The sequence below is a fragment of the Aricia agestis genome, chromosome 15, assembly GCF_905147365.1.
Source record: "Aricia agestis chromosome 15, ilAriAges1.1, whole genome shotgun sequence".
Classification (NCBI taxonomy): domain Eukaryota; kingdom Metazoa; phylum Arthropoda; class Insecta; order Lepidoptera; family Lycaenidae; genus Aricia; species Aricia agestis.
Window position 1 is genome coordinate 6,111,141 of NC_056420.1, and position 27,365 is coordinate 6,138,505.

Consider the following 27,365-nt stretch of genomic DNA (forward strand, 5'->3'; position numbering starts at 1 on the left):
AATCATGCTTGTGTATGAGTATACGTACACATATTTTTCAAACAGATGAAAACCAATTTCGGTTTCGTTTGACAGCTCGAGATTGTTGCTCTATTCCGCTAGGTATATTAACTTTATGTTCTAACCTTAATTTAAGTGGTATTGAATATTAGACACTAATATAATATGGGAACATATTCTAAAGATCTGTTCTGGAACAATCCGCTGACGTATCTGGGCCGCTACTCGCCAGTCATAATGTATTCTCAAATGAGGATCCTTGAATACGTAAATGTACGGTTGGCAAAATAAGTCCTAACCACCTAGGCTTCAGAATTCTATTTTTATCGCAGAAGTTCCGTAAGGGAAAAACCTAACACACCTCACTCTGTACGACAGCACCGCACCGCTGTGACGGTGCATTATTTGACGTCATTTTAGTTCTGCAACCTCGGCACGGTATTTGCGACTACACGTATGCGAATTATAATTGCACAACTTGATAAAAAATGATATGAAATAGCTTTACCGCGGCAGTCCCCGAGTACCACACGTTTGTTTTAAATAAAATTAGGGATCAAACGAGCAAGAAGGTCATCTGATGGAAAACTACCGTCGCCCATGGACATTAGCAACATTCGCATATTTATCAGTAGTAAGAAATGAGCTCTAAGAATTTTACTATCAGTAGGACAGCTTAATATAATAGTCAAGGTCTAGCCAAAACTGCCATTTTGGGGTAGTTGTTTGGAGCCTTATTATGATTCTAGTTATAACATTGGATGGTGTTACTTTTTGTTGTGTGAATTTTGACAAAAACGTAGTCAAAATATGTGTGGCACCATAAGACTATTTGGGGCCGAATTCGAGGTATTGTGGTTTTTGAAATTTCATTTGCCTAACTTATGTTTTAATATACAAGAGAGGATACGTTAGAACGCAGCCTATCTTGAGTTTTAAATCTTTGTTCCATACATAGTTATAAGTATCATAATATCATAGGTATACTAAAAATAAAATATCAACAGTTTTTAGTTGCTCGTGTTCGCAACTAGTGTCCACTTCATAATTTAAATAAGTCACCTCAGTTCAAGTACTAAAATAATTAAAAATATGTCATGTAATTAAAAATTCTACGCGATTGAAATGAAATGAGGTCGCGAATATAACTGTGTAGTTTGTATTAAAATTATATTCTCGAAATTCGACTGTTGAAAACTGGTAAAAATGAGTTTAGTTTATAACAATTATAATAATAAGTCCTTGGATAATAATAATAGCTCCCAACACCGGTTTCGGTGACGGTGGCCGGTTTCATTGAAACCAGGCCAGCTGCGCAGGAGTAATTTTATAGTGCCCTAGTGTGTGCGCAGTACACAAGAGCACTTTCTATTCCTTTACTCTCATAACCCAGTGGGACGGACGACCGACACGACTGGCGAGAGATCAGGCGCAGGACCGACTTTTTACATGTCCATCCGACGCATGGAGCATCTTACTTGTCAGACAATCAGGTGATCAGCCTGCATTGTCCTAACCAAACTTGGAAATAACATGTTTCCAACGCGGGAATCGAACCCACGACCTCCGAATCAAGAACCGCGCGCGAACTAGACCACGGAGGCGTTAAGTCCTTGGATACTAATATGTTAAATATGAAAGTGTAACTTTCTGTAACCTCAAGCAGGTTACTAACAATCAAGAACAGATAATTATTATAAGATCTATATTAAATTTCTTCTTCGAGTTTAAGGCAATCCCCTACGCAAACGACCTTGACCATACATTTGATGCGTTGCCGAAATCGCACAAAAATCCTATTTTTTAGTTCAATATTGATTTTAAAAAAATTCAAACGGTGAATATGTACTTAGTGAGTCAATGAAATTGTCTATCTATTGTCGTGTGTTTTTAAAAACGTAATCTGTAAATACTGAGGAGATGCTGAAAGTATTCTTGAATTTTAATAAGTTTGTATTACTTTGGATGCTGATATAATGAGTATAATAAACAAAAATAGGAAATTAATAACGGGGAAAGGATTGCTGATATACTGATTAAGATTATTGTCGATTTTTTGTTATAACTTTGTATCTTTCAAATTACGAGTTAATAAGGCTCTAAATACGGTAAATTACGGCATCTCCGTAAGGGGAGCACCTTAATAATATTGTTACGGTACATGGTATACGGACACGTGGTGCCATCTAGCGGCAAACCACACACGAGGGAGCACAGGCAACATAAATCCCCTACTCAATACTAGATGGCATGAGGTGCGCAAGTACATACTCGAACCTTCTAGAAAGGTCCAATGTTTGTTTACGTGTTTACCGTTTATTTGTTTGCGTGTTTAAGTGTTTTAATTTAGACCTTATGACTGAGTACATAAGGTCTAAATTAAATTCAACTTATTGCACTTATCGTAAGGATGGCAGTTTTATTGTGGTACATGCTCGAGCCTCCTAGAAAGTTCCCACGGCTGTTTACTTGTTTACGTGAATCGGGAACTTTCTGGAATTCGTCTCGCTATATAAAAAGCCGCAGGCAGGCCCGGTGAGTCAGTTCAATCTGAGCGATCTTCGAGGCGACAACAAGTGATCAATAGTGAGTGAACCAGTGAAACCTGCGACTTGGCTACGACCTAGGACAGTGATAGTGCTTAGTGATTGGACCTAGTGATTAGTGTTTGGACTTAGTGCTAAGTGTTGTGACCTAGTGTTTAGTGCAGTGTTAATAAAGTCTTCAAGAGAGTCACCAGGTCTTTCTCTCCAAATCCTCGAACCCTAGCACGTAACAATATAGTTTTTTAACAAAGTGTGTAGTTCCCACGCGTTAAGCAAATTTCTGGGCAACAAATTTGCAAGCGACCTATAATAACTGAATCAAACAGCGGAAGTAAATCTCAATATTTTAAACAAACCGACCTCTGTGGCTCAGTGGTGAGCGCGTCGGTAGCTCAAGCCGGAGGTCGCGGGTTCGAATCCCGCCGACGGAACAAAAAGTTTTCAATGTTCCTGGGTCTGGATGTGTATTAAATATGTGTATGATATAATAAAAATCTTAAATATATGTATAGTATAAAAGTATTAAATATATTTCCGTTGTCTGGTACCTGTAACAAGTCCTTTAGGTACTTAGCACGGGGCCAGACTGACGTGGTGTGAAGCGTCCTTAGATATTATTATTATTATAAACCGAATCGAACCGAATCGAATCTAACTGAATGAAACTAAAAGAAAACCTCAGCAATGTCATGTGTTATTTGCTGTCTGTACAGAATCAATACTTACTGAACAAATTGCTCCCTTCAGTTGGTCCCTCGAACTTAATATTTTCTCGAAGTTTCTTGGTAATGTTCCTGAATATCTCCCTGGACAAGGCCAGGCCATCTTTCTCATCGCTCCGACGCCTCCGTAACACTTCCTCTTCCGGTATTTGGAGTTCTGTGTAAGACAGATACCGGTTAGAAATGTGGCCAAAAGTTCACATTCAGACTTACTCGACTGGATAGATATAGCATGCATTACTTTACGGGTAAATGGTTTTTGTTCTGATTTGTATCAGAGCGAATATCAAATAAGGTAAAGTTATGATTGATTAGTTCAATCAAGTATTTATTATTGGTGTAGTCGTATTGTGTAACAATTTTTGAAAATCATTAGGACCGAGGCAAAAAACCTACACTTTGGGTTTTTATGGGTTACCGGTGAACAGTACCATGTTCAAAAGCTACAAAGCTAGGTACAATTTTAAAATCACCCAAAAATGAGAAGACGATACTAATCTTTACATTGACGTGACGGCAAATAGTAATATTTTTTACTAAGCAACGCTATCAAAAAGGCGTAGAAGTTTGCTGTCCCTTTCTTACACAGATAACCAACCAATATCATGGGCAATAAGGGTGCTTCTCCTGTAATGCGTATTGTGACCCGCACGCGGATCTGGTCCGCATGCCGATGATAACATGCTCCTGGCCACACGCGTGTTGCCTGCATGACAGGTAAAACAGCTATGAAATGATAGGATGCGGACAATTTTCATCACCCCTGAGATCATATCAAAGGGTTTTCGTGGTTGGTTACCACTGTTGATCCTAGTGACACAGGAGTTGCATTGGTGGGAATGAGTGGTGGGCTAATTACCCGTTTTAAATGCGGGTAATTTTCTTGTGCACCTTATCAGAAAAGCGCCCAAATCGTTTACCATCACATAGTCACCCTGCTCCCGTTCCCGTTTTATTCCATAAAAAGCTAAAATTGAGGGAAGTAATGTAATTTTAAGACTTCGTTACAAAATTGACTGCTAATGACGTGGTCCCTAACTCATGAATCAACAGAATTTACCCCATTAACAGTAGATAAGGGTTATTAATGATTGCCCTTTTTATATTTTAATTTGGGTTTTGATGATCTTGTGAAAAAATATACCAAATGTGAGTTAACTTTTGATGTAAATTGATAACATGATATTATTATGTTTTATGTTAGCATATTAGATTATTTTATGTTTAATTTTTCAGATATTCTCTCCAGAAGAAGCATTAAGTTTGTTTTCTATTTGCATAGTTTAAAAAACAGATTTTATCTCATAAGTAACAAATAAAAGTACCATACGATTATAAACTTACGCCTATATCTGATTATATTTTGGACTGCATAGCAGAGCTGCATTTTAATTGGAAATTACTAAAGCATAATAAAAAATACAGTTCCTCACAGAAGCATCAAGATGAAATATTTATAAGGTGAGCTGAACCCGGAGAATGCTGAGAGAATATCTAATACTTTTGTATGAAGCGTGGCTTTGAGCCGCATTCTATGATAATACTCGCTGACCTCTCGCATTCATTCACTCGAAGGTGTGTTCTTACTTTAGGTAGGCAATGCATTTTATTTCACGCGATTTTTAAGGCCCATTTCCACGTTCGAGAGTTTATAATTAATTAATCTATATATTAATACGTGAGCCAAAAACTTTGTATCCCTTTTGACGAAAAATGGGGAAACGTAGGTGAATGAAATTTTGCACAGTTATTGTTTTTAAGGTGAAGGAGTGCATCGAGCTAATATTATTTTGAAATTATGCTTTTATCATACATTTTTTTAACAAATAAAACATTACACACAAACGCTAGGAAAAATGACAGATTTTTTATATTAATAATACGTGAGCCAAAAACTTTGTATCCCTTTTGACGAAAAATGGGGAAACGTAGGTGAATGAAATTTTGCACAGTTATTGTTTATATGGTGAAGGAGTGCATCGAGCTAATATTATTTTGAAATTATGCTTTTATCATACATTTTTTTAACAAATAAAAAATTACACACACTACAACACACACACTAGGAAAAATGACAGATTTTTGAGTGACAAACCTAAACATACGAATTATATTCATTTATTTAGGGTTGAAGTCTGTTGACAACAAAGTGACAAATTGATAATGGATTATAGTTTTTTTTATTGAAACGATACTATTAGACAATGCTTACACGGCCAGTCTGAGGTTAGCTGAATTCCAGAGACAAGAGTTGAAAAAAATATGATAAAGTCAATATTTTTTTCAAAATATAGGTAGTAGTCCTAATGTCGTTGAAACTAAGGTCGAATTTAGACCATTGGGCGATCTCTAGTAATTATGATTGCGACTGTGTGAGTGTAGCATGCTCATTTCTCAATCAAAGTAATAGGCATTTATAGATGAGTGCTCCTTTACACATTAACAAGTGATTACAGTGTGTATTGGTCTATCACACAAGAAGCTTTTGCCCGTGGCTATCGCACCAAAATAGCAAATGTCAAGCCAGGATAGCGTTTCCGAATTAATTGAAATCAGTTTAGATGATTTTGCTTGAAAAGGATAACAAACAAAAATCACAAAAAAATATAAGTAATTAAGTATTACAGTTCTATGTGTTAAGTTTTCTCTTAATATAAAATGCAGATGGCAGCAATATATTAAGTATATTCTTCGAGTTTAACAATGTATAAAAACGTGTTGTTTTGTTTGTATAAACAAACAAAACAACACGTTTTTAGTTGAGTTCACGTAAGATGCTTCATAAGAAAATTATTCGACATCAATAATGATGTCGAATAATTTTCTTATGAAGCATCTTAATGCATGTTCTTTGCGTTCTTTTGTTTCGTTATAAAACATGTTATTAAAATCGAGTTGGCCTTGGGAAAATGGGATTTTAAATTTCAATATTAATTCTACGACACACATCTTTTTTTTTATTTTATTTAATTTCATTTGTACTGAAAAACTTACAGCTAAACCAGTCTAAATAATGACAAAGATCAAAACGAAATAGCCATTTATAAGTTTTTACAGTTAAGTAACATTGGAGTGAGTATGTTAAGAGTAAGTTAAACGAAGAAACTATTGCCATCACGCTTCACCCTGGGTCGACACGTGTATTGTGATAGAGACAGATACAGTAAATGTATATATAGTAATAAGGAGGAATAAGAGGACTACGTTACCTCGTAACGTAGTCCTCTTATTCCTCCTTCAAAATAGAGCCTATTTAATTAATTTTTTTATATAAATATATTCAAGAGGAGTGAGTATGCCTCTACGTTTTTATTTTATCTTAAAGATCTTTCAAATTTATTTTATGGTCAGGGGATTGGCGGGGTACGGGGCATTCATTTTTTGCGATTTTTGCAGGGTCATATTTTTTTATTTTTTAATAAATTAAAAAAAAGTGAACGTAGAGACAAAGCTTTAACAGATCCCAATATTGTTAAAAAAATTTGTCTAGATGCATTGTCCAGGGAGTAAATTGTGGAACACGTTTGTATGGAAAAACAGTGTTAGCGTTTCCTATTAAGAGAAGATAATAGAAGCAAAAAGAAATTATAGCCATGTACAACTTTTTTAGCTTTTCTAGTGAAAAAAATATTTTTTCGTAAATGTTCATCTTGAAATTATCTTCTCCAACCTATATGGATCGATGTATTAAAATAATACAGATTGTATTTTTGTATCTTAATTTCGTTTTTGTAGGTAAATGATTAAACATACATTAGTAACATCTAGAGACGCGGTAGCGTGTCATGCCAATTTCCAGCATAACAGAACTGGCGAGCAGCACTCATCATTCAGAAACTATTTCACATAAACGTTTCAAATTTGGCTCATATAATGAGACTTGCAAAATAATTATATGACCTTAATTTCGTAAACACATCTCAAACGGTTATTAAGATATTAACGTCCGAAAATCTACATTTTTATCTTGAATTAAGCTGTCTTTCTGCAATATAATTAATGGGAGTGCACGATAATACCTAAATATATATTTTTACGAACAAAACACGACTTTCGTAATGAAAGCTTTCACTTTTATCTTGACGTCAAAGTAAGAGACATAACTAATTTACTAATCCATAATCCTCAAAGAAAAACGTATCCAATTTTATTATATTATGCACAGACAGACTACAAAATATATTATGTGTGCCAAAAATATGTGTGTCTTTTATTTTTGTACGAGACGGATTTCTGAATAGTATAAGATTAATGTTTTTCCCACGTATTTTCTTTCAGCTGAATGGCGTCGTAAGTGCTGTGCGCAATGATGTTTTAGACTGTGCGTATTTTTTTTTAATTTTGAGGCTATAAACATTTATTTTACCATTAAGAATACATAATATTTCTTTTTTTTTATGATTTGAATGACGAATTTTTTTTCCAAAATAAGGTGATGTGAGTTGTGACCACAGACATAGATCAAGATAGATACCGCATGTCGCTCCATTTGTATAAAAACGAGCGTGCACCTTTTTTTTCTTCCTACAGCTGTGATGTACCGATGATAAGAAACATGTCCATTATCTAGGCTAACGTTTCTATTTGAATGTCTACAGCTCAATACGGCACAATTAGGCATTTAGGCATTTTTAAAATTCCGATTGACATCCGATTCCGATAGCAAACTAAAGAACAGACTTTCGAAAGACGAGCATTGCTCGTCGTTTGGGAACGCGATATGGCACGTGAAGTACCATCGAGGAAGTTGATTCCTATGCAATTGACAGACCAACGTTATTTGGACAAATATGTCAATTCAATGTTCAGCTGGGTTTGACGTAACACAACCAAACTACTTAGGCACAGTAGACATAACTACCAGTAGTTCGACTGCAAAGAAACGGACAGGTTTCAATATCTGTCAAATTCGTCGGGTTTCACTAGGATTATGAACGGAATGTGCCTCGCGCTGGCTGATATAATTTATTTTTAAATATTTAAAATAAAGATTTCAAAATTGGATTCTGTCAATTTTAATCGCATGTGCCAAAACACAAACAACAATACGACCAAATAGGAACACGTCCAGCGAATAAGTCATAGTTTTAAATTCGTAGGTAACAATTAAACAACCCTAGCGATGATTTTCGTCATAATACGTCAAATTTAAAAATTTCAACATCAGTTCTAAGTCGGTATACTCTATCATTCTGTCTACTCTGACTTAGGTCCCCGATTTGCATAGGAATCAACTTCTCTGATAGTACATACACATGCGGTATCTATCTTGATCTATGTCTGTGGTTATCGGCCAATTTGCCGAGAGCACTGGCTCTGAACCATTTGCAGTGTATTTTCACACGCACTCACTGTCTCGCCGCTGTCTCACCACTCTACTCGGTTGGTGTAATAAGGCCCTAAGGGTGCTATTCCTGTCATGCGTATCGTCGTCCGCGTGTGGATCTAGTCCGCATGAAAGTTATCCGCATCTTGATAGATGATTTCCTGTCATGCGGGCAACATGCGCGCGGCCATGAGCGGACCAGATCCGCGCTTAGGTGACAACAGAAAAGCGCCCTAATAATAGTTATGAGGCTAATAATACAAAATGAAATACCTGATGCAGTTTGTATACAGCATAACGCTAGACAGACCAGGAAGAAGCCGCCCCACGGCATATTACACGGCACATAACACCCGCTCAAGCATCACGCCGATTACCTGCAACAATTCAGATTGTTTTTTATTACTACAAAAACCCTAGTTGAAATGTATAATAGTAATTTAAATAATCGGCCAAGTGCGAGTCGGACTCGCACATATAGGGTTCCGTACCATTATAGACCAAAATTTAGGCCAAACAAAAATTGTGATTTTTGTATGGGAGCCCTCTTTGATTTTTTATTTTATTTTAATATTATTATTAAATATGAAAGTAGGTACATATATAATTAAGGACTTTGAGAAAAATTCAAGTACCTACCTATTGTCATTATTGATATAGAGCAAAAAAAGCAAAAAAAAAATCACGTTTGTTGTATGGGAGCCCCACTAAAATATTAATTTTATTTTGTTTTTAGTATTTGTTGTAATATTGGTAACAAATCTACACAATCTGTGAAAATTTCAGAATTCTAGATATAGCGGTTCTTGAGTTAGAGCCTGGAGACAGACGGACAGACATCGAAGTCTCAGAAATAGGGTCTCGTTTTTACACTTTGGGTACGGAACCCTAAAAACTAAAAAAAAACTGACTGCATTGTGGCTGCTTTCCCGAGAATCAAAGTATCTCCATACCAAATTTCAGAAAAATCGGTTCAGCGGTTTGAGCGTTGAACAACAGGCAGACAGTTCGCTTGGAAAAAGGTTAAATATTATATATACGCCAGCATCAGAACCACCGATTCTACAAATATATTGACCGCCCTAGCAAGGCCACCAGTAGAAATGCGAAAGTATGGACAAACTGTGGAGATAAATTTAACGTAGCGTTCTAATCTTTTTTCGTTCCCAAAAATTCAATTAAAATGCCACTTTATGACAGACTATTCCTAAAAATTCAAATAATATCCTACTCTATGACATATACTATAGTCTGTCATAAAGTGGCATTTAATTGAAAATTTGTCAGTCGTGATTAGCCGCGGTAAAGATCGGAACGGAACCTTTAGTTTATGTCCACAGTTATACTATACTTTCGCATTTCTACTGGTGGCCGTGCTAGGGCTACAGGTAGTAGGAATAAAAAAATATTCACTGTTATTTACCTGTCTAAAAGTCAATATCATTCATCAACAACAATTGTTGATAATGATCATAATAATATTTACAGTCACACAATAATATTGATTGGAAGTATTTCATATTTGAGAGTCATTGGCCCTTAATTCGGGGTAATGTCGGAGTTTTTCAATATTATGTTATTGACAAACAGGAAAACTGATTTTCTTCATGGAAATATGTCTTATTTGGTGATTCTCGGGCTGAAAACGTTTTCAAAGTGTTCAATATCATCTTACATGCCAAAGATCTTTCATTATACTGAAATTAATATAATTATAAGTAAATTATATAGTGGTAATTTTGTGAGTTATGACCTACGTTATGACTATATTAATGCTAGAGTTCGATGTTATGTGCTTAAACCTACTTAAACTTAAAAAGTTGTATCTTTTGAGTACGGCATTAGACGTCTTTTAAGACCTTTGGGAAGCTCTTATAAGATACTTCAAAGAAAATGAAATACAAGCGGAAAATACTAACTATAGTTTTAGTGAGAATAATTAATATGCTGTTAAAGTTAATAAGGCGAGCCGCAAAGGGCCTTGACCTAAGGTTCATACATAACGAAATATACCTGGAACTGCATAACGATAATGGCCGACGGTTGTAGAATCTAAAGTAAAACAAGGGACACAATATACAAACACAAAAGTTTTATCACTTTGTTTTGTGACATTCTGTATAGTCAGTTAATCTAGTACAGCCTCGCAAATTTTCAATTCTCGGAGCCATGAGACTCAGTAAAGGCCACCGGGAGCAATTATACATTAAAAGTTCTTAGAAATAACATCAGAGACCAGTCACCAGCATGGAGATAATAATTCATTCAAAGACTAATCTTTTTTTTGGGATCCGTCAAAAATAACACTTCTTAAAAGTTGACCACAAAAAAGTTTAAAAACCGCTGGTTTAGTATAAAATATCTTGTTAGTAATATCATTACACATACCGGGCCGGTCTCCAGGGTATAGCTACTCCAGTACAGGCTTTATTAATGAGGCTGTAGTAACCTGCTCTACACGGTGATTAATTGCAGGGAAAACCTAATTTATATGCTACTTAAATATAATACTCACCCAAATTTTCAATTTTTAATTGGTTAACGTTTGACGTCAGCCAATCACAAGCGGTGGCGAAAAGATAAATTCCAATTACAAAACTTCAGAAATAAACCGATAGCGCTAAGGTTTTGGTTTAAAAATTCTAAAGTTACTAATTTTTTTGCATGTTATAAAAATGTAGTCCTTATTGTGGTAGAAATTGGTGTGTAGACGTGTTTTGTTTCAGATCTATCCCCGACTTTCCTTGTAATTAGCAATTATTCGAAAACACGAAACAGAACACAAAGGAAGTGTACATTTTTATTTGTAACATGGTACATAACTTTTCACGAAAAAGAGCACTAAGGAAGTATACATTATTATTCCTAACATAATAATATCGACGGTGGAAAGGCAAAAGTTACCAAGCGACACTAGGGGTCAAAATGAGTTATTTATATATTCGAAATCAGCAAATTTTTCTCTATCGATTGGTCTTAGTCCCATGTCTCTACGAGCACTTTTGATGTCGCTTAGGAACTCCGTGGAAACGGGTATTTTTCTGATTTTCGGCGACCAAGCGACAACTTTTTGATACCTTTTAAAAAAGTAGGCATTTGGTAATATCTACATGTTTCTTTTTTTATTTGGTAATTTTTTGCTTTACACGTTTTTAATTCAAACTACAGTTAGTAATTTGTGCCTTTCCACTGATGGTATCAATTAGGTACTTGGGACGTTTTACCTAAAATACATTTATTTATTTATGGTATTTCGGACTCTTTTTCAAACCCTTGAGATATTTTTTCTGTCGTTAAGTATTTTTTAACAAACCGTAATCATATCAAAAATTCAATATAGTAAATTTTACTCGCCGAAACTAAGATAATAGGTGGCGCTTGGTAACCTTTTACCTGCCGTTTTTTTTATAAATTTTGTTAGTTGGATACCAATTGCTGAAATAATTATTTAATTTTAAATGTGGTTAGCCCAAACAAACACTTGACGCATTGTCGCTTGTCCCCGCTGTAAATTATACCTAATATGGTGGATAGTAACAGTTTTTTCGATCAGTCGTAGTTCCACTGTCGCTTAGGCAACCAGCGTGCGCGCTCTCGCGCATTTCTTTACTACTGTTTTGTGCGATACGATACTTGGTATCTATTAAAATTATTATTTTCAAGCTAATTTGTTTTTTTTTTGAGTTTTCTGTTTTTGGTAAGTTATAAAGTATATTAATTTTATAATAAACTCATACCAAATATTTTACTGATTCCGTAGCAAAATAACATATTTTTCCACTTTAGAACTTCATATTTCACAAAATATGGACCCCGAAATCAGAAAATGATTTTTGAAATGAAAATGTTTTGGGATGGACACGAATAAAATAACCCGCCAAGTGCGTGTTGGGCCACGCGCAATATAGGGTATATTTTTGTATGGTTAATGAATGTACATTTATTAAACGTGTTTTACATTACTAACAACATCATGTCAGTAACGTTCAAAGGAATTTGAACTATAATTTCCTTTGTACTTCTACGAATAAAATTTTTTAGTTGATTGACTATTACTCAATAACTCATGAATGTCTTAGCCGTGATAGTTTTCGTTTTAAATTCAACATATTTCTTACCCTTGTGTATTTTTTCACATTTCCAGAAGCAACCGTTTAGCTGGTAGAAGGGGACTAGGGGACACTAGACTCTAACGATTTGTTCCACTTTAAAACTTCATATTTCACAAATGGATCCCTAAATCGGAAAATGGTCTTTGAATACTCATTATATTTTTAAAAATACTATCCAACGACACTCTATACGGTGGGGTGGACGCGGAAAAAATAAATCACCCCCGCTTGATGTGTATCGGAGGTACCACAAAAAAAAATTAAAGATTTTATATACCATTTTGTCGGCGTGATTAAGAAGTACATTTATGCGCAATTACAGCTTTGTAAGCCTTATAGTCTCTGAGAAAAACCGCGGACAGACAGACGGATAGACCGAAACTATAAGGGTTCCTAGTTGACTAGCCGTAAAAAAGAGAACAATAAATTATTTTCAATCAAAAAATTGGAACTGACTACCTCGGCAAAAGCAAAATTAATATTCTTATGAATAAACTTAAAAGTGTTACGTAATTCTTATTTTATATTAGTGCCTTTTTAGGGTTCCGTACTTGGCCTAAGCCTAAACTATATTATCTCTAAGTACTCAATCTTCATACATTTTAGAAGTCGGTAAGTAAGTTACGGTTCATTGGAATACTGAATTTTGTTTTTACCGAGGAACTCGGCTTCAATTATTTTTTTTTGAAATTAATTTATTGAAAGGCATATTTCAAATATTGTATACTTGATAGGTTTTTTTTTTCAACAGTTTGACTTCAGTTATTTTCGATTGCAGCATAACTATGCTGAGCAAATTTCCTCACTGAGTCTAAAAAGTAAATTTTTTTGAGTTCTAGCTAAAATTTATTTGGCGGCAGGTAAATAATTACTTACACTAACAGAATTTTATTTGTCGTATAGTAAACATTGCTTGTTATAATAATGGAATACTATGAAATTTAGACCCCTTTGCTTGTTCAATCAATAAAAAAAATCTCTACTTAACCCTTTTTGCTTCGAACCATTTGGAAAAAAATATATATTTAGATATATTTACTAGATTGAAAGATAAAACGTTTTTGTCGGTTGGTAACTTTTACCTGCTTCTAAATTTAGGTAAATTGTAACCAAACGCCACTTCTACGCTAAGTATACAGATATACCTTTTTTTAAATAAACCAATTAATAAAGGCATTAAAATACTTTAAAAATCCGTTGGATTTTTTAAAATATCTCTAATAGCTAATTTTCTACGATTTTTTAAAGAAAAAATGAATCTTTAAACGGCTCTCTTGTAAAAATAGCTGTATGTCGCTTGGTAACTTTTGCTTTTCCACCGTCGATATGGTACAGAACTTTTGCAAAACGTACTTTACAAAATTCATTTCTATGCAGATGTCTGAAACTATTAGCATTTCCGGTTCATTAGTATTTCCAAGTTTGCTTAGGACATTGAAGGCTGATCACTCTCTGACGAGTAAGATGATCCGTGCGTAGGATTGGCAATGGGCATGTAAAAAGTCGGTCCTGCGCCTGATCTCTCGCCAGTCGTGTCCTACTGGGTTATGAGAGTTAAAGAAATAGAGAGTGCACTTAATGTGTGTTGCGCACATACTTGGCCACTATAAAATTACTCCTGCGTAACTGGCCTGTTCAATGTAACCTGGTCACCGTCACCAAAATCAGTGCGGGAGGCATTATTATAGCCTATTTATTAATCTCATCGCATGTATCATCATGTCGTGCATAATTTCAACTCGTTTCGAGATGACCTCTTCTACTTCAAATAAGAATAATAAAAGCTGACAGTCACGACCTGCGACAGATATTTGCCGAAATAACTAACAAAAGGAAAACGGGCTTGTTAACACAATTTATAACCGTATTTTATACTCTGAGAGCCGTCAAGTAAATAGATGACCTCATAAAAGTGTGGCTTTGTTTTGTTCTTAAAACGGTGCCAGTACACTCATATTTTATAGGATAAACGGAAGTAAAGGACGTTTAATTATAAAAGTGTATAATGTTTATTTTATTTAGAAAGACAACGCGATAAGGATGATAATTATGAATTATTTATTATAATACCAGAAGTTGTGGGAATATAATATGGGGAATATACGGTTGAGTCCACAGTTATCTTAGTCGTAGATCATACAGTCACAGTATAACAATATTATATTGTGGTATAGTAGTTGGTATTAAATGTCATGGAAACGCTGGCACTCCGATCTCAGGAACTTCGACAGAGCCAAAAATTGTGTTTTTGTATGGGAGCCTTAAACTTAAACTTACCCTTAAACTTTTATTTTATTCAAATATTTTTATTAATTATTAAAGTACACATAATATATTTAAGGTCTTTGTGAAAATTTCAAGTGCCTACCTGTTGCTATTATTGATATCGAGCAAAAAAGGCCAAAAAAATTAAATTTTTGTATGGGAGCCCTCCTTAAATATTAATATTATTTTGTTTTTAGCATTTGTTGTTATAGCGGCAAAAGATATACACAATCTATGCTTATTTCAGAAGTCTAGCGGTTTTTGAGACACAGCCTGGCGATTGACAGACAGACAGACGGACAGACAACGAAGTCTTAGCAATATGATCCCGTTTTTACCAATTGGGTATGGAACCCTAAAAACCGCCAGTCCAGTGGCGAGGCGCGACGCATCGCCTTGCATAAATGTGGTTTCGTTCTCGTAAATCTCAAATCAATACGTGGCTTCGTTCTTACGTGCTTAAGGACGCTATCACATTTTTTCACAAATATCAGCGATTTTCAGGTACCATAGAATTAGGAGCCACACTGCAAGGATATTTTGGTTTCAAATGAAAGATAATATATTCATCTCCACGTCTATACTATAAAATTTTTACAGCCGCATACAAAATTTTCACATAAATACGTTTTAACGATGGTTAAAACGTATTTATGTGAAAATCGCAAAATATTTAAAAAAGAATGGGGTTTGATTAGGTACCATTATAACTAAATACACTAAACTAAGGAAAATAAATATACAAAAAAATTTTTGCTTATTTAGTCCCCTATACGAATAGCTAAATATTTTGTATAAAAATAAATAACATTTCCATTTATAAGAAAAATAAGAAACGCTCTCAAATTTCTTCATACATTTTCGCCCTATCGAGAAAGCGGCGAGCGTCGTAACCGCCACTGTACAAGGCGCGCTGATATTGAATGTTATTTTAATGTAATTAACGTCGATATTCGTACTGACCTTCCAAAATTTGTCATAATTTTTGTGATAGCGTCCTTATTTCAAATAAAGTTTTTTTTTATACAAATATTCAGCCAAAGCTAGTAAGTAATTATATAGCTTATTGGTATAATGAAAGGTGTGATAGTCCATTAGTTTCACCTAATTCAGGTCAATTGTATTTACAATATCCTTGAGGAATTTATATTTAATTTGAGAAGCAACATCTGGGGACTTAACTATGCCAGTCAAATTATCAAGTTGGATATTAAAACAGTAGAGAATAAAATATTTGTATAACATGGTAAACGGATGGCTTAAAGCGGACTGTATTAATTTAAAAACATAAAGTATTGACCGTAAGAGAAATTATTAATTACTATTAGAGAACTTATGTAATTTGGTCGGGTTATGTCAAGCTTTTCTGACCACGACTAACAACAAAAAACAGAACGAACCAGTAGGCCGACTTAGAAGTATTCTCGTTTATACGTTTGACGTAGTATAAGTACCTACATAATATACGACGTAGTATTATAGTACGTAATATACGGGGAGAGGTGTATGCACTGGTGGAGCTCGAGTCCGTCGCTGCTACAGTAGTCAGTACCCACTGTAAAACGTTGCGGCACCGCAATCGCCATGTGGCCGGTAGTCCGCCGGGATGACCTCCGGTGCGGCACCGCACCGCGTCGTGTGGCATGACTGTTACAGGTTACTGAGCCGAAGTTACTGGTTCGTTCTGTTTATTGAGCTAACACTGACATAACCCCACCAAATAAAGTAGGGAGAGCCATGCTATACGTGGGAGAGCCATGCTTCGGCACGAATGGGCCGGCTCGACCGGATAAATACCACGTTCTCACAGAAAACCGACGTGAAACAGCGCTTGCGCTGTGTTTCGCCGAGTGAGTGAGTTTACCGGAGGCCCAATCCCCTAACCCCTACCCTATTCCCTTCCCTACCCTCAACTATTCCCTTCCCTTCCCTTCCCTACCCTCCCCTATTACCCTATTCCCTCTTAAAAGGCCGGCAACGCACTTGCAGCTCTTCTGATGCTGCGAGTGTCCATGGGCGACGGAAGTTGCTTTCCATCAGGTGACCCGTTTGCTCGTTTGCCCCCTTATTTCATAAAAAAAAAGTAGGTCTGCTTGTGACTCAATTTATCTGATAATACAAAAGCACTTTTCGGGTTTACCAAAATTTTTTGGAATTGCTTTCTATCACCCTGTACCTAAGCTCGTTTGCCTCCTAATTTTATAATAGCAGGATCCGTAAATCATGCAAAATCCACCGGATTAGGTAACAACTCGACGCTTTTATTAACATTGTTAATCAAAACATGCAACCACAAACACCACTCAGGTATACAAAGCGTGTTTAATATGCAATTAAGGTAAGTGCAGTTTTTATCCCGTAATCTTTAAGTTCTTTAACATAGTATAGAATAGTAGTATATTTTAGGATATAATTGGAGGAAAGTTTTATTTAATTATATTGAATGGAAAATAATAGTTTTATTGTCTATTCAATATAAGTAATTAAATAAAAAATAGACCGATTGTGATAAAATTTGCTACAAAATATAATATCCTGGAAACTTCTAAATACTCTAATTCAATCTCAGAAAAATACTACTTTGCGGAATTCTTGCAAAAATCATGGCAACTTAAAAGCTACTGTTTTTCTGTATAGGTACTTCACTCTGTAGCATGGCTTTAGTTACGATGGTTAAACTTTCTGTGGGAGGAACTCTTTTAGAGGACAAAATTTTGGACGGAACCCTAAAAAAAAGTAAATACTTAATTATGTGCAATTTTAAAACATCATCATCATCATATCACCCTTAAGTCTAGCAAGACATAGGCCTCTCTTAAAACATATTAATATTAAATTAATTTGACATAAAATATCTAAGAAGCTTTTATGGCATTAAATGCATAAACAGCTTATTAGCAGAGGTGTATTTTTCTCATTATCAAAGATATTACCACACAGAAAAACGACGCGAGCCCTCACAAAGCTCGGCTTTTAGCTAGTTACTAGTATTCTTGTCACTTTGTATAGGCTCCACGAGAATCTGGTGGAGCCCCTACAAAGGCTTTGCGAAACTCCAAGGCTCCGAGGAGCTCGCTTTGAGAATAGCCGAGTTAGTCTTCCAACACGGAAGATAATATTATGTAATAATTTTAAGATACAATAAACAATTTCTAAGTTACACAAGCACACAATATGTGTGTGCAGAATGCAGATACAAAGTTTAAACGGATAAAGATGATTCTCGTAAAGTAAATTTTGTTAAGCAAATATGAATACCCTGACCTTATCGGTAACCTTAAGCTCCCTTAAGCCCGGCAAGGCCGAAACGTTCCCGACAGCGAATAATCCAAAACTTAAGCGTGGCTCAGCGTTATAAAACCAGAGTGCTTAGTCAAAATGCCTTCGCCAGTTACGATTAAAAGAAAGATGTCAAATTCGCATGGGATTTGACATAAACGTATGGACAACATTAGTGCCGAAGCATGCTTTCAGCTTTCCTAAACTGAGGAAGGTCTGGCCATCGCAGGCTCTTACTCTAGCATCGCAAAGTGTAAGCACTTGCTATGCGTATGTCAAATCCCACATTTTTTTGACATCTTAACTTCGCTATCAAAACTGGCGAATAATTTTGACTACGGGCCCTAGTCCCGTAACGGATTTCACGGGGGAATCCATCAGGATTTATTTTACTCTAGATGCTAGATGCTTGACAATAGTGAATTGCTATCATGATCTATCAAACAGCGTAAATCACTGCATAAATTGAACTAAAACTTGTCACTTATAATACTACACGTGGTACGCAACTTGGTTCGTGAAGTTTGTGTACCACACTGTAACCGTATAGTTTTCGATGATTTATTTATTTATTTATTTAAAGATACACCAACAACATATTGTGACAAAATTAATAACTTAAAAACTAATACATTTTTGTTTTAAACTAACACAATAGCTAATTACAGGCGTATGCAACTGTTTTAGAGGTATTTGCTCCTTTCATTATATAAAAATATAATAATTCCTCTTTGTCCGGGTTGTAAAGTAACTATATATCAAAATTTATTAAAGTTTATTTTCAACTCAATATCAAATTAAACGTAAGCGACTTGAATAAATTATTTATTAAAGTCGGTTCGGTGGTTTAGTCTTTTTTGAAGAAGCTATTCGACGTGAATCCTATGGGCCTTACTACACCTACCGAATAGGGTGACGAGTCAGTGGTGAGAAAGTGGCGTCTTGCCACTGTTTGCCATTCTACTTGGTAGATGTAATAAAGATGTCCTGAGTCAGGACACGCTCTTGTTAACATTAAGATTTTTTCGTTTTTAATTTCAAATCATTTTTCCGGCCCTAAAGTACCCATTTATGCAAAAAAGCGGCAATTTTTTTACTGTTATTTATCGTATTCATCCTCTTCATTTTTTTTTAAATGAAATTAGGAGGCAAACGAGCAAACGGGTCACCTGATGGAAAGCAACTTCCGTCGCCCATGGACACTCGCAGCATCAGAAGAGCTGCAGGTGCGTTGCTGGCCTTTTTGAGAGGGAATAGGGTAATAGGGGAGGGTAGGGAATGGAATGGAATAGGGGAGGGTAGGGAAGGGAAGGGAATAGGGAAGGGTAGGGAAGGGAATAGGGTAGGGGATTGGGCCTCCGGTAAACTCACTCACTCGGCGAAACACAGCGCAAGCGCTGTTTCACGCCGGTTTTCTGTGAGAACGTGGTATTTCTCCGGTCGAGCCGGCCCATTCGCGCCGAAGCATTGCTCTCCCACGTATTATGACATGATATGGATGTAGAATGGACAGATATTTTGTCCATTCTATTAGTCAACGCGTCAAATGGAATACCTTACATAAATATTCCAATTAAAGCGAAAAGAAGAAAGACTTTTTAAAAGTCAGAATACAAAATGAGTTTCAGTAAAATTGTTTCGTTGACTCAACAAACTTATATAACGCAATAAGAGACGGCTTACGACTTTTTCGATTTGTACTGATGTCAATACTTCTGGATTTGAGCCCGAAATTTCGTTGAATTATGACATCTTTTAAATCAATTTATGCGTAATGGGAGCGTTTGAGGAATAAAGAATTGGAAGCGATCTATAAAGCTTTTACGTATTGATTTTTCATTTATGCTTGAGATTGATTTCGAATGATGAAATACTGGCTAAGTTCGCGATAATTCGTGGTAATAAATATTAAACATTTGCGGAAAATAGTGTTATGACATACAAAAATACCATGAAATATGAAAACTTTTACACTTATCTGTGGACGCTTCACACTACGTCAGTCTGGCCCCGTGGTAAGTACTTATCATCACTGTTTTAAATGTGGGACTAATTTGGAACTAGTCAATACTGCAAAAACCAGATTTGAAACTTGGATTATATACGTTCAAATTATCGCTGAAAAAATATAAATTTATACAACCTCCTTTTTAGAAAAAAAATGAAGCATAGAGCTTATGCGTCGTTTGTCGCAAACGATTAAATATTCTTGAAAATTGGTTTAAAAACCGCCCAAATTATCGTCGAATATATAAAAAATATACAACCTCTTTTCAGCAAAAGGGGCGCATAGAGCCGTGTCCTTTACGCTATACCAGTAAAAGGCTAACAAGTAATTGTGCAAATTGAATATAATAACACTAAAAGCCTACAAAGGATTAGCAAGAATAATGCCATCTGAACACGAGGTAATACGATTACGGGTCGAATAGGCGATTACGTTAAGAGGGCGACTAACCCAAAAAATCAAACATCGTCCTTCTCTCTTCACACTCACGCCCGTCTTTCATATGCCAGGTGAAAAAGGACGACGCGGATTCATCGCCAAATTGGTTTTTTCTCAAAAACTCGATCAATATACAACATTCTAAAAATCCGCTAGGTCGATCTCTCAATGATAGAATTTTATACGATGTGTTAAAATATTAACTTAGTTCAATGCACGATTATGGCAATAAATGAAAATTTCGTGAAAATCAGATGCATATTTGTGATTTTTTTCTATGTAGAAAATTATAAGATATCGTGTTTTTGCTCAAATCTAATTCTCGGAAATATAATGTAGTATCTAATTTTAGAAACTGAAACAATTCGGGGCTTATTTTCAAGTATAAAAATGAATTATAAAATCGACACTTTAGGGTTAGTCGCCCCCTTAAACAACGCTGTTACTTTCCTATTAGAACGTAGCCGCAAACTAAAACCGCATATAAAACTTAATAAACGTAAGAAAACGGCCACTGTAATTTTCTTAATACCACTTTTCCTGAAATGAACTGAGAATATATTTTAACATAGCGTTTGAAGCCGTTTTCAGTAAATACGGCGAACGCTTATTAGTTCTAATTAGAAAGAAACATGTTATAACTTCATTAGCTCGTGTAGTTTAAGAGAGGTTTAGTGGTGAAACCCGCGTAGTTTAGCTGAAATCAATTTGCGTACATTTCAAGAGAGTAATCGGGGCAAATGTTAATTTAGGAAGTAACCTTATGAGCATTAATTTTATGCTTGTTTACTTCAACGGATGGGAATTGATAATAATTATCATATATTTTTTACTAGAACCTGGTGAACTTCGTATCACTTTTCTTCTGATATAAACCTTCCCTGGACTTCTACAAATATTTCAAAACTAAAATTACCCATATCGGATCAGCCGTTCTCCAGTTTTAGCGAGAATAACAAAATTTTAAGATAAAAGGAAACTTGAGAGGTGTCAAGGGACACCCGGATGGAACGAAGTTATAAAATACAGTAGCTCTACCATGAGTTTAAAGCTATAGTATTTATCGATACTCGATACCGACTACGTAAATATTTATTATGGCGATTTTAGTTCCACAAGTAACCGCTAGAGGCGCTGTAAAATTTGCCATACTAAAAATTTACGGTAGTCGGTATCGAGTATCGAAAAATACTATAGCTTTAAACTCATGGTAGAGCTACAGGTGCCCATTTCTCATAACTAGAGATCGTCCGATGGTCAAAATTCGTCCTCAAATAAAATATTAAATTATAAGTTTCAAATTTCAACGCTTTTCTATTGATATTCTATTGTCAAAATATTGCGTTTATTATTTTTTTGACAGAATTCCTGCGACAGTCCCAGATAAATTAAGTCAAATGATGACAGACTGGCCGTGTATTATTAGTCTAACAGTATTTAAGATTCAATATAAAAAAACTAAACTATCAACGCCCTCTATCCCTACTATGCAGGTACTAATAAAAAAGTGTCGTTACAACTTTTTCGGTCTAGCAAGGCGCAACGTGCCTTAAGGAACTACGTTCCAAAAATAAATGTTAAGTTTATAGTACAAGTTATTTTTTTAAGCTAAATTAGGGGCTTTCCTAGTGAGGTAAACTTAATTTTCTATATAATGAATGCATGTAATCAATCCTAAACTTTAAAGTTGTGAGATCAAGGGGAAAACTTGGTAAGTTTTTAATGATTCGTAACTTAAGACGCTTCAGCTACACGTGTCAGAATATTATTACTAAAATTATTTACTACCCGGTGACGAAATACGCTTAGGCATGACCGAGATATTACTTTGGCCTTACATAAAACTTATATTAACATAGGTACGTTTTCCGTATACAATTTCCATATTATTTAATTTACTATACTCAATTTTCGCATTAGTTTTCCGTATTCGGAAATATGCATGGAATCTAGACAATGCATTAAGTGGCGCACACGTTCGCTTTTTTCCGAACGGAACGAATTCCGCAGGAACTTTTCAAAAGCAAGCCAGCGCGTTTCATGCGTGAAATAAACTAATTAGTGTCTAAACACACTATGCCGAATTTTCGCAGCGGAAATTCAGCATGATTACGTCAGTAATGTCAAACGCATACAATATAACGCGACGAATTTCAGCATGGTGTGTCATCGGTAATTTGAAATACATTGCAGACGAAATCAAGCTGAACTTCCGCTGCGATAATTCGGCATAGTGTGCTTAGACATTAAGGTGATGCCTTGATAATTTGGCTGCAGCGATATCGATTTTTCTCAACAATGACTAAAGCTAAGAAATTAAAGTTCATTGTCAGTATTCACCATGTCTTTATCTTTGAATTACCCATAGCATAACACGATTGGTCAACTTTTATAACACAGAATAATTAATCAAAAGGACCTCTATAAAAACAGGGATTCTAATTTTGCCAACAGAGGAGAGTGATTTAAGCTTCCAAAAATTGCACATAGATTAGTTCAAGCATACACTATAATTTTCCCATAGCTTATATAAAATATATTTATGGTTTTTAAATTAAGCGACAAAAACCATTTTGTCGTAATAAGAAAAATAGTAAAATATAAACCATCAAAATTAAAAGTTTATAATAAATATTAGGTATATTTACTGCGTCTTTTCGTTCACAGTTCACAATGCATTGACTGTACTTGTTCCAAATTGGAACGGCTCTTTTAAAAATGCACCACCTCATCACGTGTGATGTGCAGTGACCTTTAATGTGCTATCGTGGGCACAGACATCCATATAATACTAATATTACAAGCGCGAAAGAGTCTGTCTCTTATACTATGTCTGATTATGCTGAAATTTGGCATGGAGATACTTTAAGAATGCACCTGACCTTAACTTGACTTTAAACTTAAACCTAGATCTCAAAATTTGTAAGGTCTAGAAAACAAATTTTTTTACACAAGTAACTTCAGTTCATGTAGATAAAATGCTCAAGAGATAAAACACGATTAAGTACTGAAAAAAAATGCTCGATAGTTTTATTTTTACAAAGAACCTTGTTTTAGACACATTTTTCCTTGGATCTTCGAAGTTTGCTGTCTTTTCTTTAATATTTTAATATCAATCAAAAATACCTATAAAAAATCTAATTCTAATTTTGCCAACAGAGGAGAGTGATTTAAGCTTCCAAAAATTGTACATAGATTAGTTCAAGCATATACTATAATTTTCCCATAGCTTATATAAAATATATTTATGGTTTTTAAATTAAGCGACAAAAACCATTTTGTCGCTTTCCATTTCTTGTTTTTTATGAGAGGCCGGCCCGCGCGGCCCGGCCTCTGATAAAAAACAAGCGATTTAAAACATATCCAAACGATTTTTTTACTTTAACGCGGCGTCACTTTAACAATGTGTGCTAGCCTCACAGAATTCCAAATGGTAATTCCGTTTTAGGAAAACGAATTCGGAAAACTTGTGTATGCGGCCAGCCTAATCATTATAGTCACTTTTTTAATTTTCATCTCTACAAATATTGTATTCCATAACTTTTCAATAAATTTTATGAATAAAATGTTCTTAGTGTTTTTATTTAATTTTTCAGTAATATCTTAGAATGAACATGAGTAAATTATGAAAACTTCAGTCGGTTCCATTGGGTAGCAACAGAACGAGTGGCTAGATTAATTTACGTGATCTGAAAACTTTTCTCGAGTGCTTGTTCTGAAAAATAAAAGAATCCACGGGCGATGTAGTTCTTGAAAACATTTCAATTATAAAATCGGCGAAGTGCGAGTCGGACTCGCGCACGAAGGGTTCCATACCGTTATAGAGCGAAAATAAGGAAAAAATTGTGTTTTTTGTACGGGAGCCCCCTAATTATTTATTTTATTCTTATTTTATTATTTAATATTAAAGTACACATATAATTGAGAATTGTGTGAAAATTTCAAGTGTCTATATTAAGTTGCCATTATGGATAACGAGCCAAAAAGACCAAAAAATAACGTTTGATGTATGGGAGCCCTCCTTAAATACGGTATTAACTTTGTTTTGTATTTAGTATTTGTTGTCATAGTTGCATCAGAAATACATAATCTGTGAAAATTTCAGAAATCTAGCTATAGAGGTTCTTAATTTACAGCCTGGAGACAGACAGACACACGGACAGACATCAAAGTTTCAGTAATAGGGTCCCGTTTTTACCCTTTGAGTACGGAACCCTAAAAAGGTAGTAAAATGTATACCTTATATTATAAACCATCAAAATTAAAAGTTTATAATAATATGAGGTATATTTACTGCGTCTTATCGTTCACAGTTCACAATGTATTGACTGTACTTGTTCCAAATTGCAATGGCTCATTTAAAAACGCACCACCTCATCACGTGTGATGTGCAGTGACCTTTAATGTGCTATCGTGGGCACAGACATCCATATAATACTAATATTACAAACGCAAAAGAGTTTGTCTCTACTATGTCTGATTATGCTGAAATTTGACATGGAGATACTTTAAGAATGCACCCGACCTAAACTTGACTATAAACTTAAACCTAGATCTCAAAATTTGTAAGGTGTAGAAAACTGATTTTTTTACACAAGTAACTTCAGTTACTACTAATATATATTCTGTGCTTCAGTTTATGTAGATTGTAGATAAAATGCTCAAGAGATAAAACACGATTACTGAAAAAATGCTCGATAGTTTTATTTTTACAAAGAACCTTGTTTTAGACACCTTTTTCCTTGGATCTTCGAAGTTTGCTGTCTTCTCTTTAATATTTTTTAATATCTAAAAAGGCATTGATAAAACCTAAACTTGCTCAAAATATTTTTTATAATCATTATAGTTCGTCTTTTATTCTTAGAAAACTAACTTGGCGATGATTCCACGTCGTCCTTTTTCACCTGGCATATGAAAGATGGGCATGAGTGTGAAGAAAGAAGGACGATGTATGATTTTTTGGGTTAGTAGGCCTCTTAAGTCCTGGAAAAGGACATAGGCATCTAATCCCGGCAAAATATACTTTTGGCGCAACGGTGTCATTAAGAATACATTTCAGTAAACCAACGTCTACTCCAATATTTCAAGACTCCGAAGTATTATTAGCCTACAATAAAAGTTTGTTTTTATCCACAAAATATACATAATACCCTCCAGGCGATGTCCCGACGACGGAAAAATAAAAGTTGTAGATTTATTTTTATATTTTTTCAAATCAAGATACGAAAATAATATATTTTCCTGAGCCTTTGGGAGACGTTTTGATTATCTTAACATTGATATCTGTTTGTTCATTTATTTATTTTATTCACTGATTTATTTTTTGAATACGTTCCTTGTCTATTCTTTTGTTATCGTAATAATAATTTCAATAATTATTAATGTTCGAGTATTTTCAGGATTTCGAAGTTTTTCAGGCGATGTCCCGACGACGGAAAAATAAAAGTTGTAGATTTATTTTTATATTTTTTCAAATCAAGATACGAAAATAATATATTTTCCTGAGCCTTTGGGAGACGTTTTGATTATCTTAACATTGATATCTGTTTGTTCATTTATTTATTTTATTCACTGATTTATTTTTTGAATACGTTCCTTGTCTATTCTTTTGTTATCGTAATAATAATTTCAATAATTATTAATGTTCGAGTATTTTCAGGATTTCGAAGTTTTTATGTTTTGACGAGGCTTTTTAGAACTGTTTGCGTTCATTTTAAAAGCGAGCCCACGTTGTGTATGTGTCGCAGTTCACTGGTTAAAATAGCCGTTCAATCAAAGAACTAGCCCTTTTACTGTACAACGCCATTCAATCACACGGCTATACGTCGTTTAGCCGACTTGTTGACTACAACGTTCAACACTACAACTAGACGACGCTTAGTTTACTGGTTAAATGGCAAAATAACTAAGGTGACCATTAGTTTAGTGTTATTATTACACAAGCGTAATGATAACAAGTAGAATAAATTGTATTCTAACTCATTTTGAACGCAATTGCAATAAATACCTTTGTGATGCTTTTCATAATCCCATAATTTCTCCTCGAATATTTGTTTAAATTTTTATTGACTCGTATGTGCTCCAATAATTTCTGTCACTTTAATAACACTTGTTACGTATATTTACGAAAAATATCTTACAATCACAAAATAGTTGACGCCATATTGTAAACAAAACGCACATAGCGCCGCAGTGGTGAGCGCTGAACTAGTTCAATCAAACGGCTGCTTTTGAATCAACTGTAGTGTTGAACGTTTTGAGCGACTGAAATATTCAATTAAAAAGCTAGACGTGTGATTGAATGGCGCTATTCAGTCAAAGGGCTAGCTATTTGATTGAACGGCTATTTTGACCAGTTGGCTGCGACATAATATTATGTATACTACTATGATAAGAGAAGGTACCAGTATAATGCAGGAAATTAAATTTTCGCAATTAATTTCCCATTTACTGACGCTGTCTAACTTTATAATATTTACTCGTAGTAGCTGATGTCGACTAAAATAATATTATGTAGGTAGACACTTTCCCAGGCCTACTAGATAGTAGGCCTGCAGAGATCTGCATTTTGAAACATTAAAATCGTTTTAGTGTTTTCGCCTGAAATTGAGTTAGAAAGGTGAAAACGAGGAACATATTTTGGTTAAATAACACTATTGTCACAATAGA

At 34.9% G+C, this 27,365-nt stretch overlaps 1 protein-coding gene across 3 annotated transcripts in view; it reads right to left on the minus strand.

The window, feature by feature from the left end:
• The window catches only part of LOC121734083, a 204,777-nt gene that overhangs the window by 25,345 nt on the left and 152,067 nt on the right, over window positions 1-27,365 (minus strand). For 2 of the 3 annotated variants that reach the window (XM_042124494.1, XM_042124493.1), the window contains exons 2-3: window positions 8,868-8,971; window positions 3,273-3,425 (exon numbers count right to left, since the gene is read on the minus strand). In XM_042124494.1, the coding sequence (XP_041980428.1) occupies window positions 3,273-3,425; window positions 8,868-8,928 (214 nt within the window). In that variant the 5' untranslated portion in view covers window positions 8,929-8,971. The remainder of the gene's footprint in view (window positions 1-3,272; window positions 3,426-8,867; window positions 8,972-27,365) is intronic. The other variant, XM_042124495.1, reaches the window with a different exon arrangement.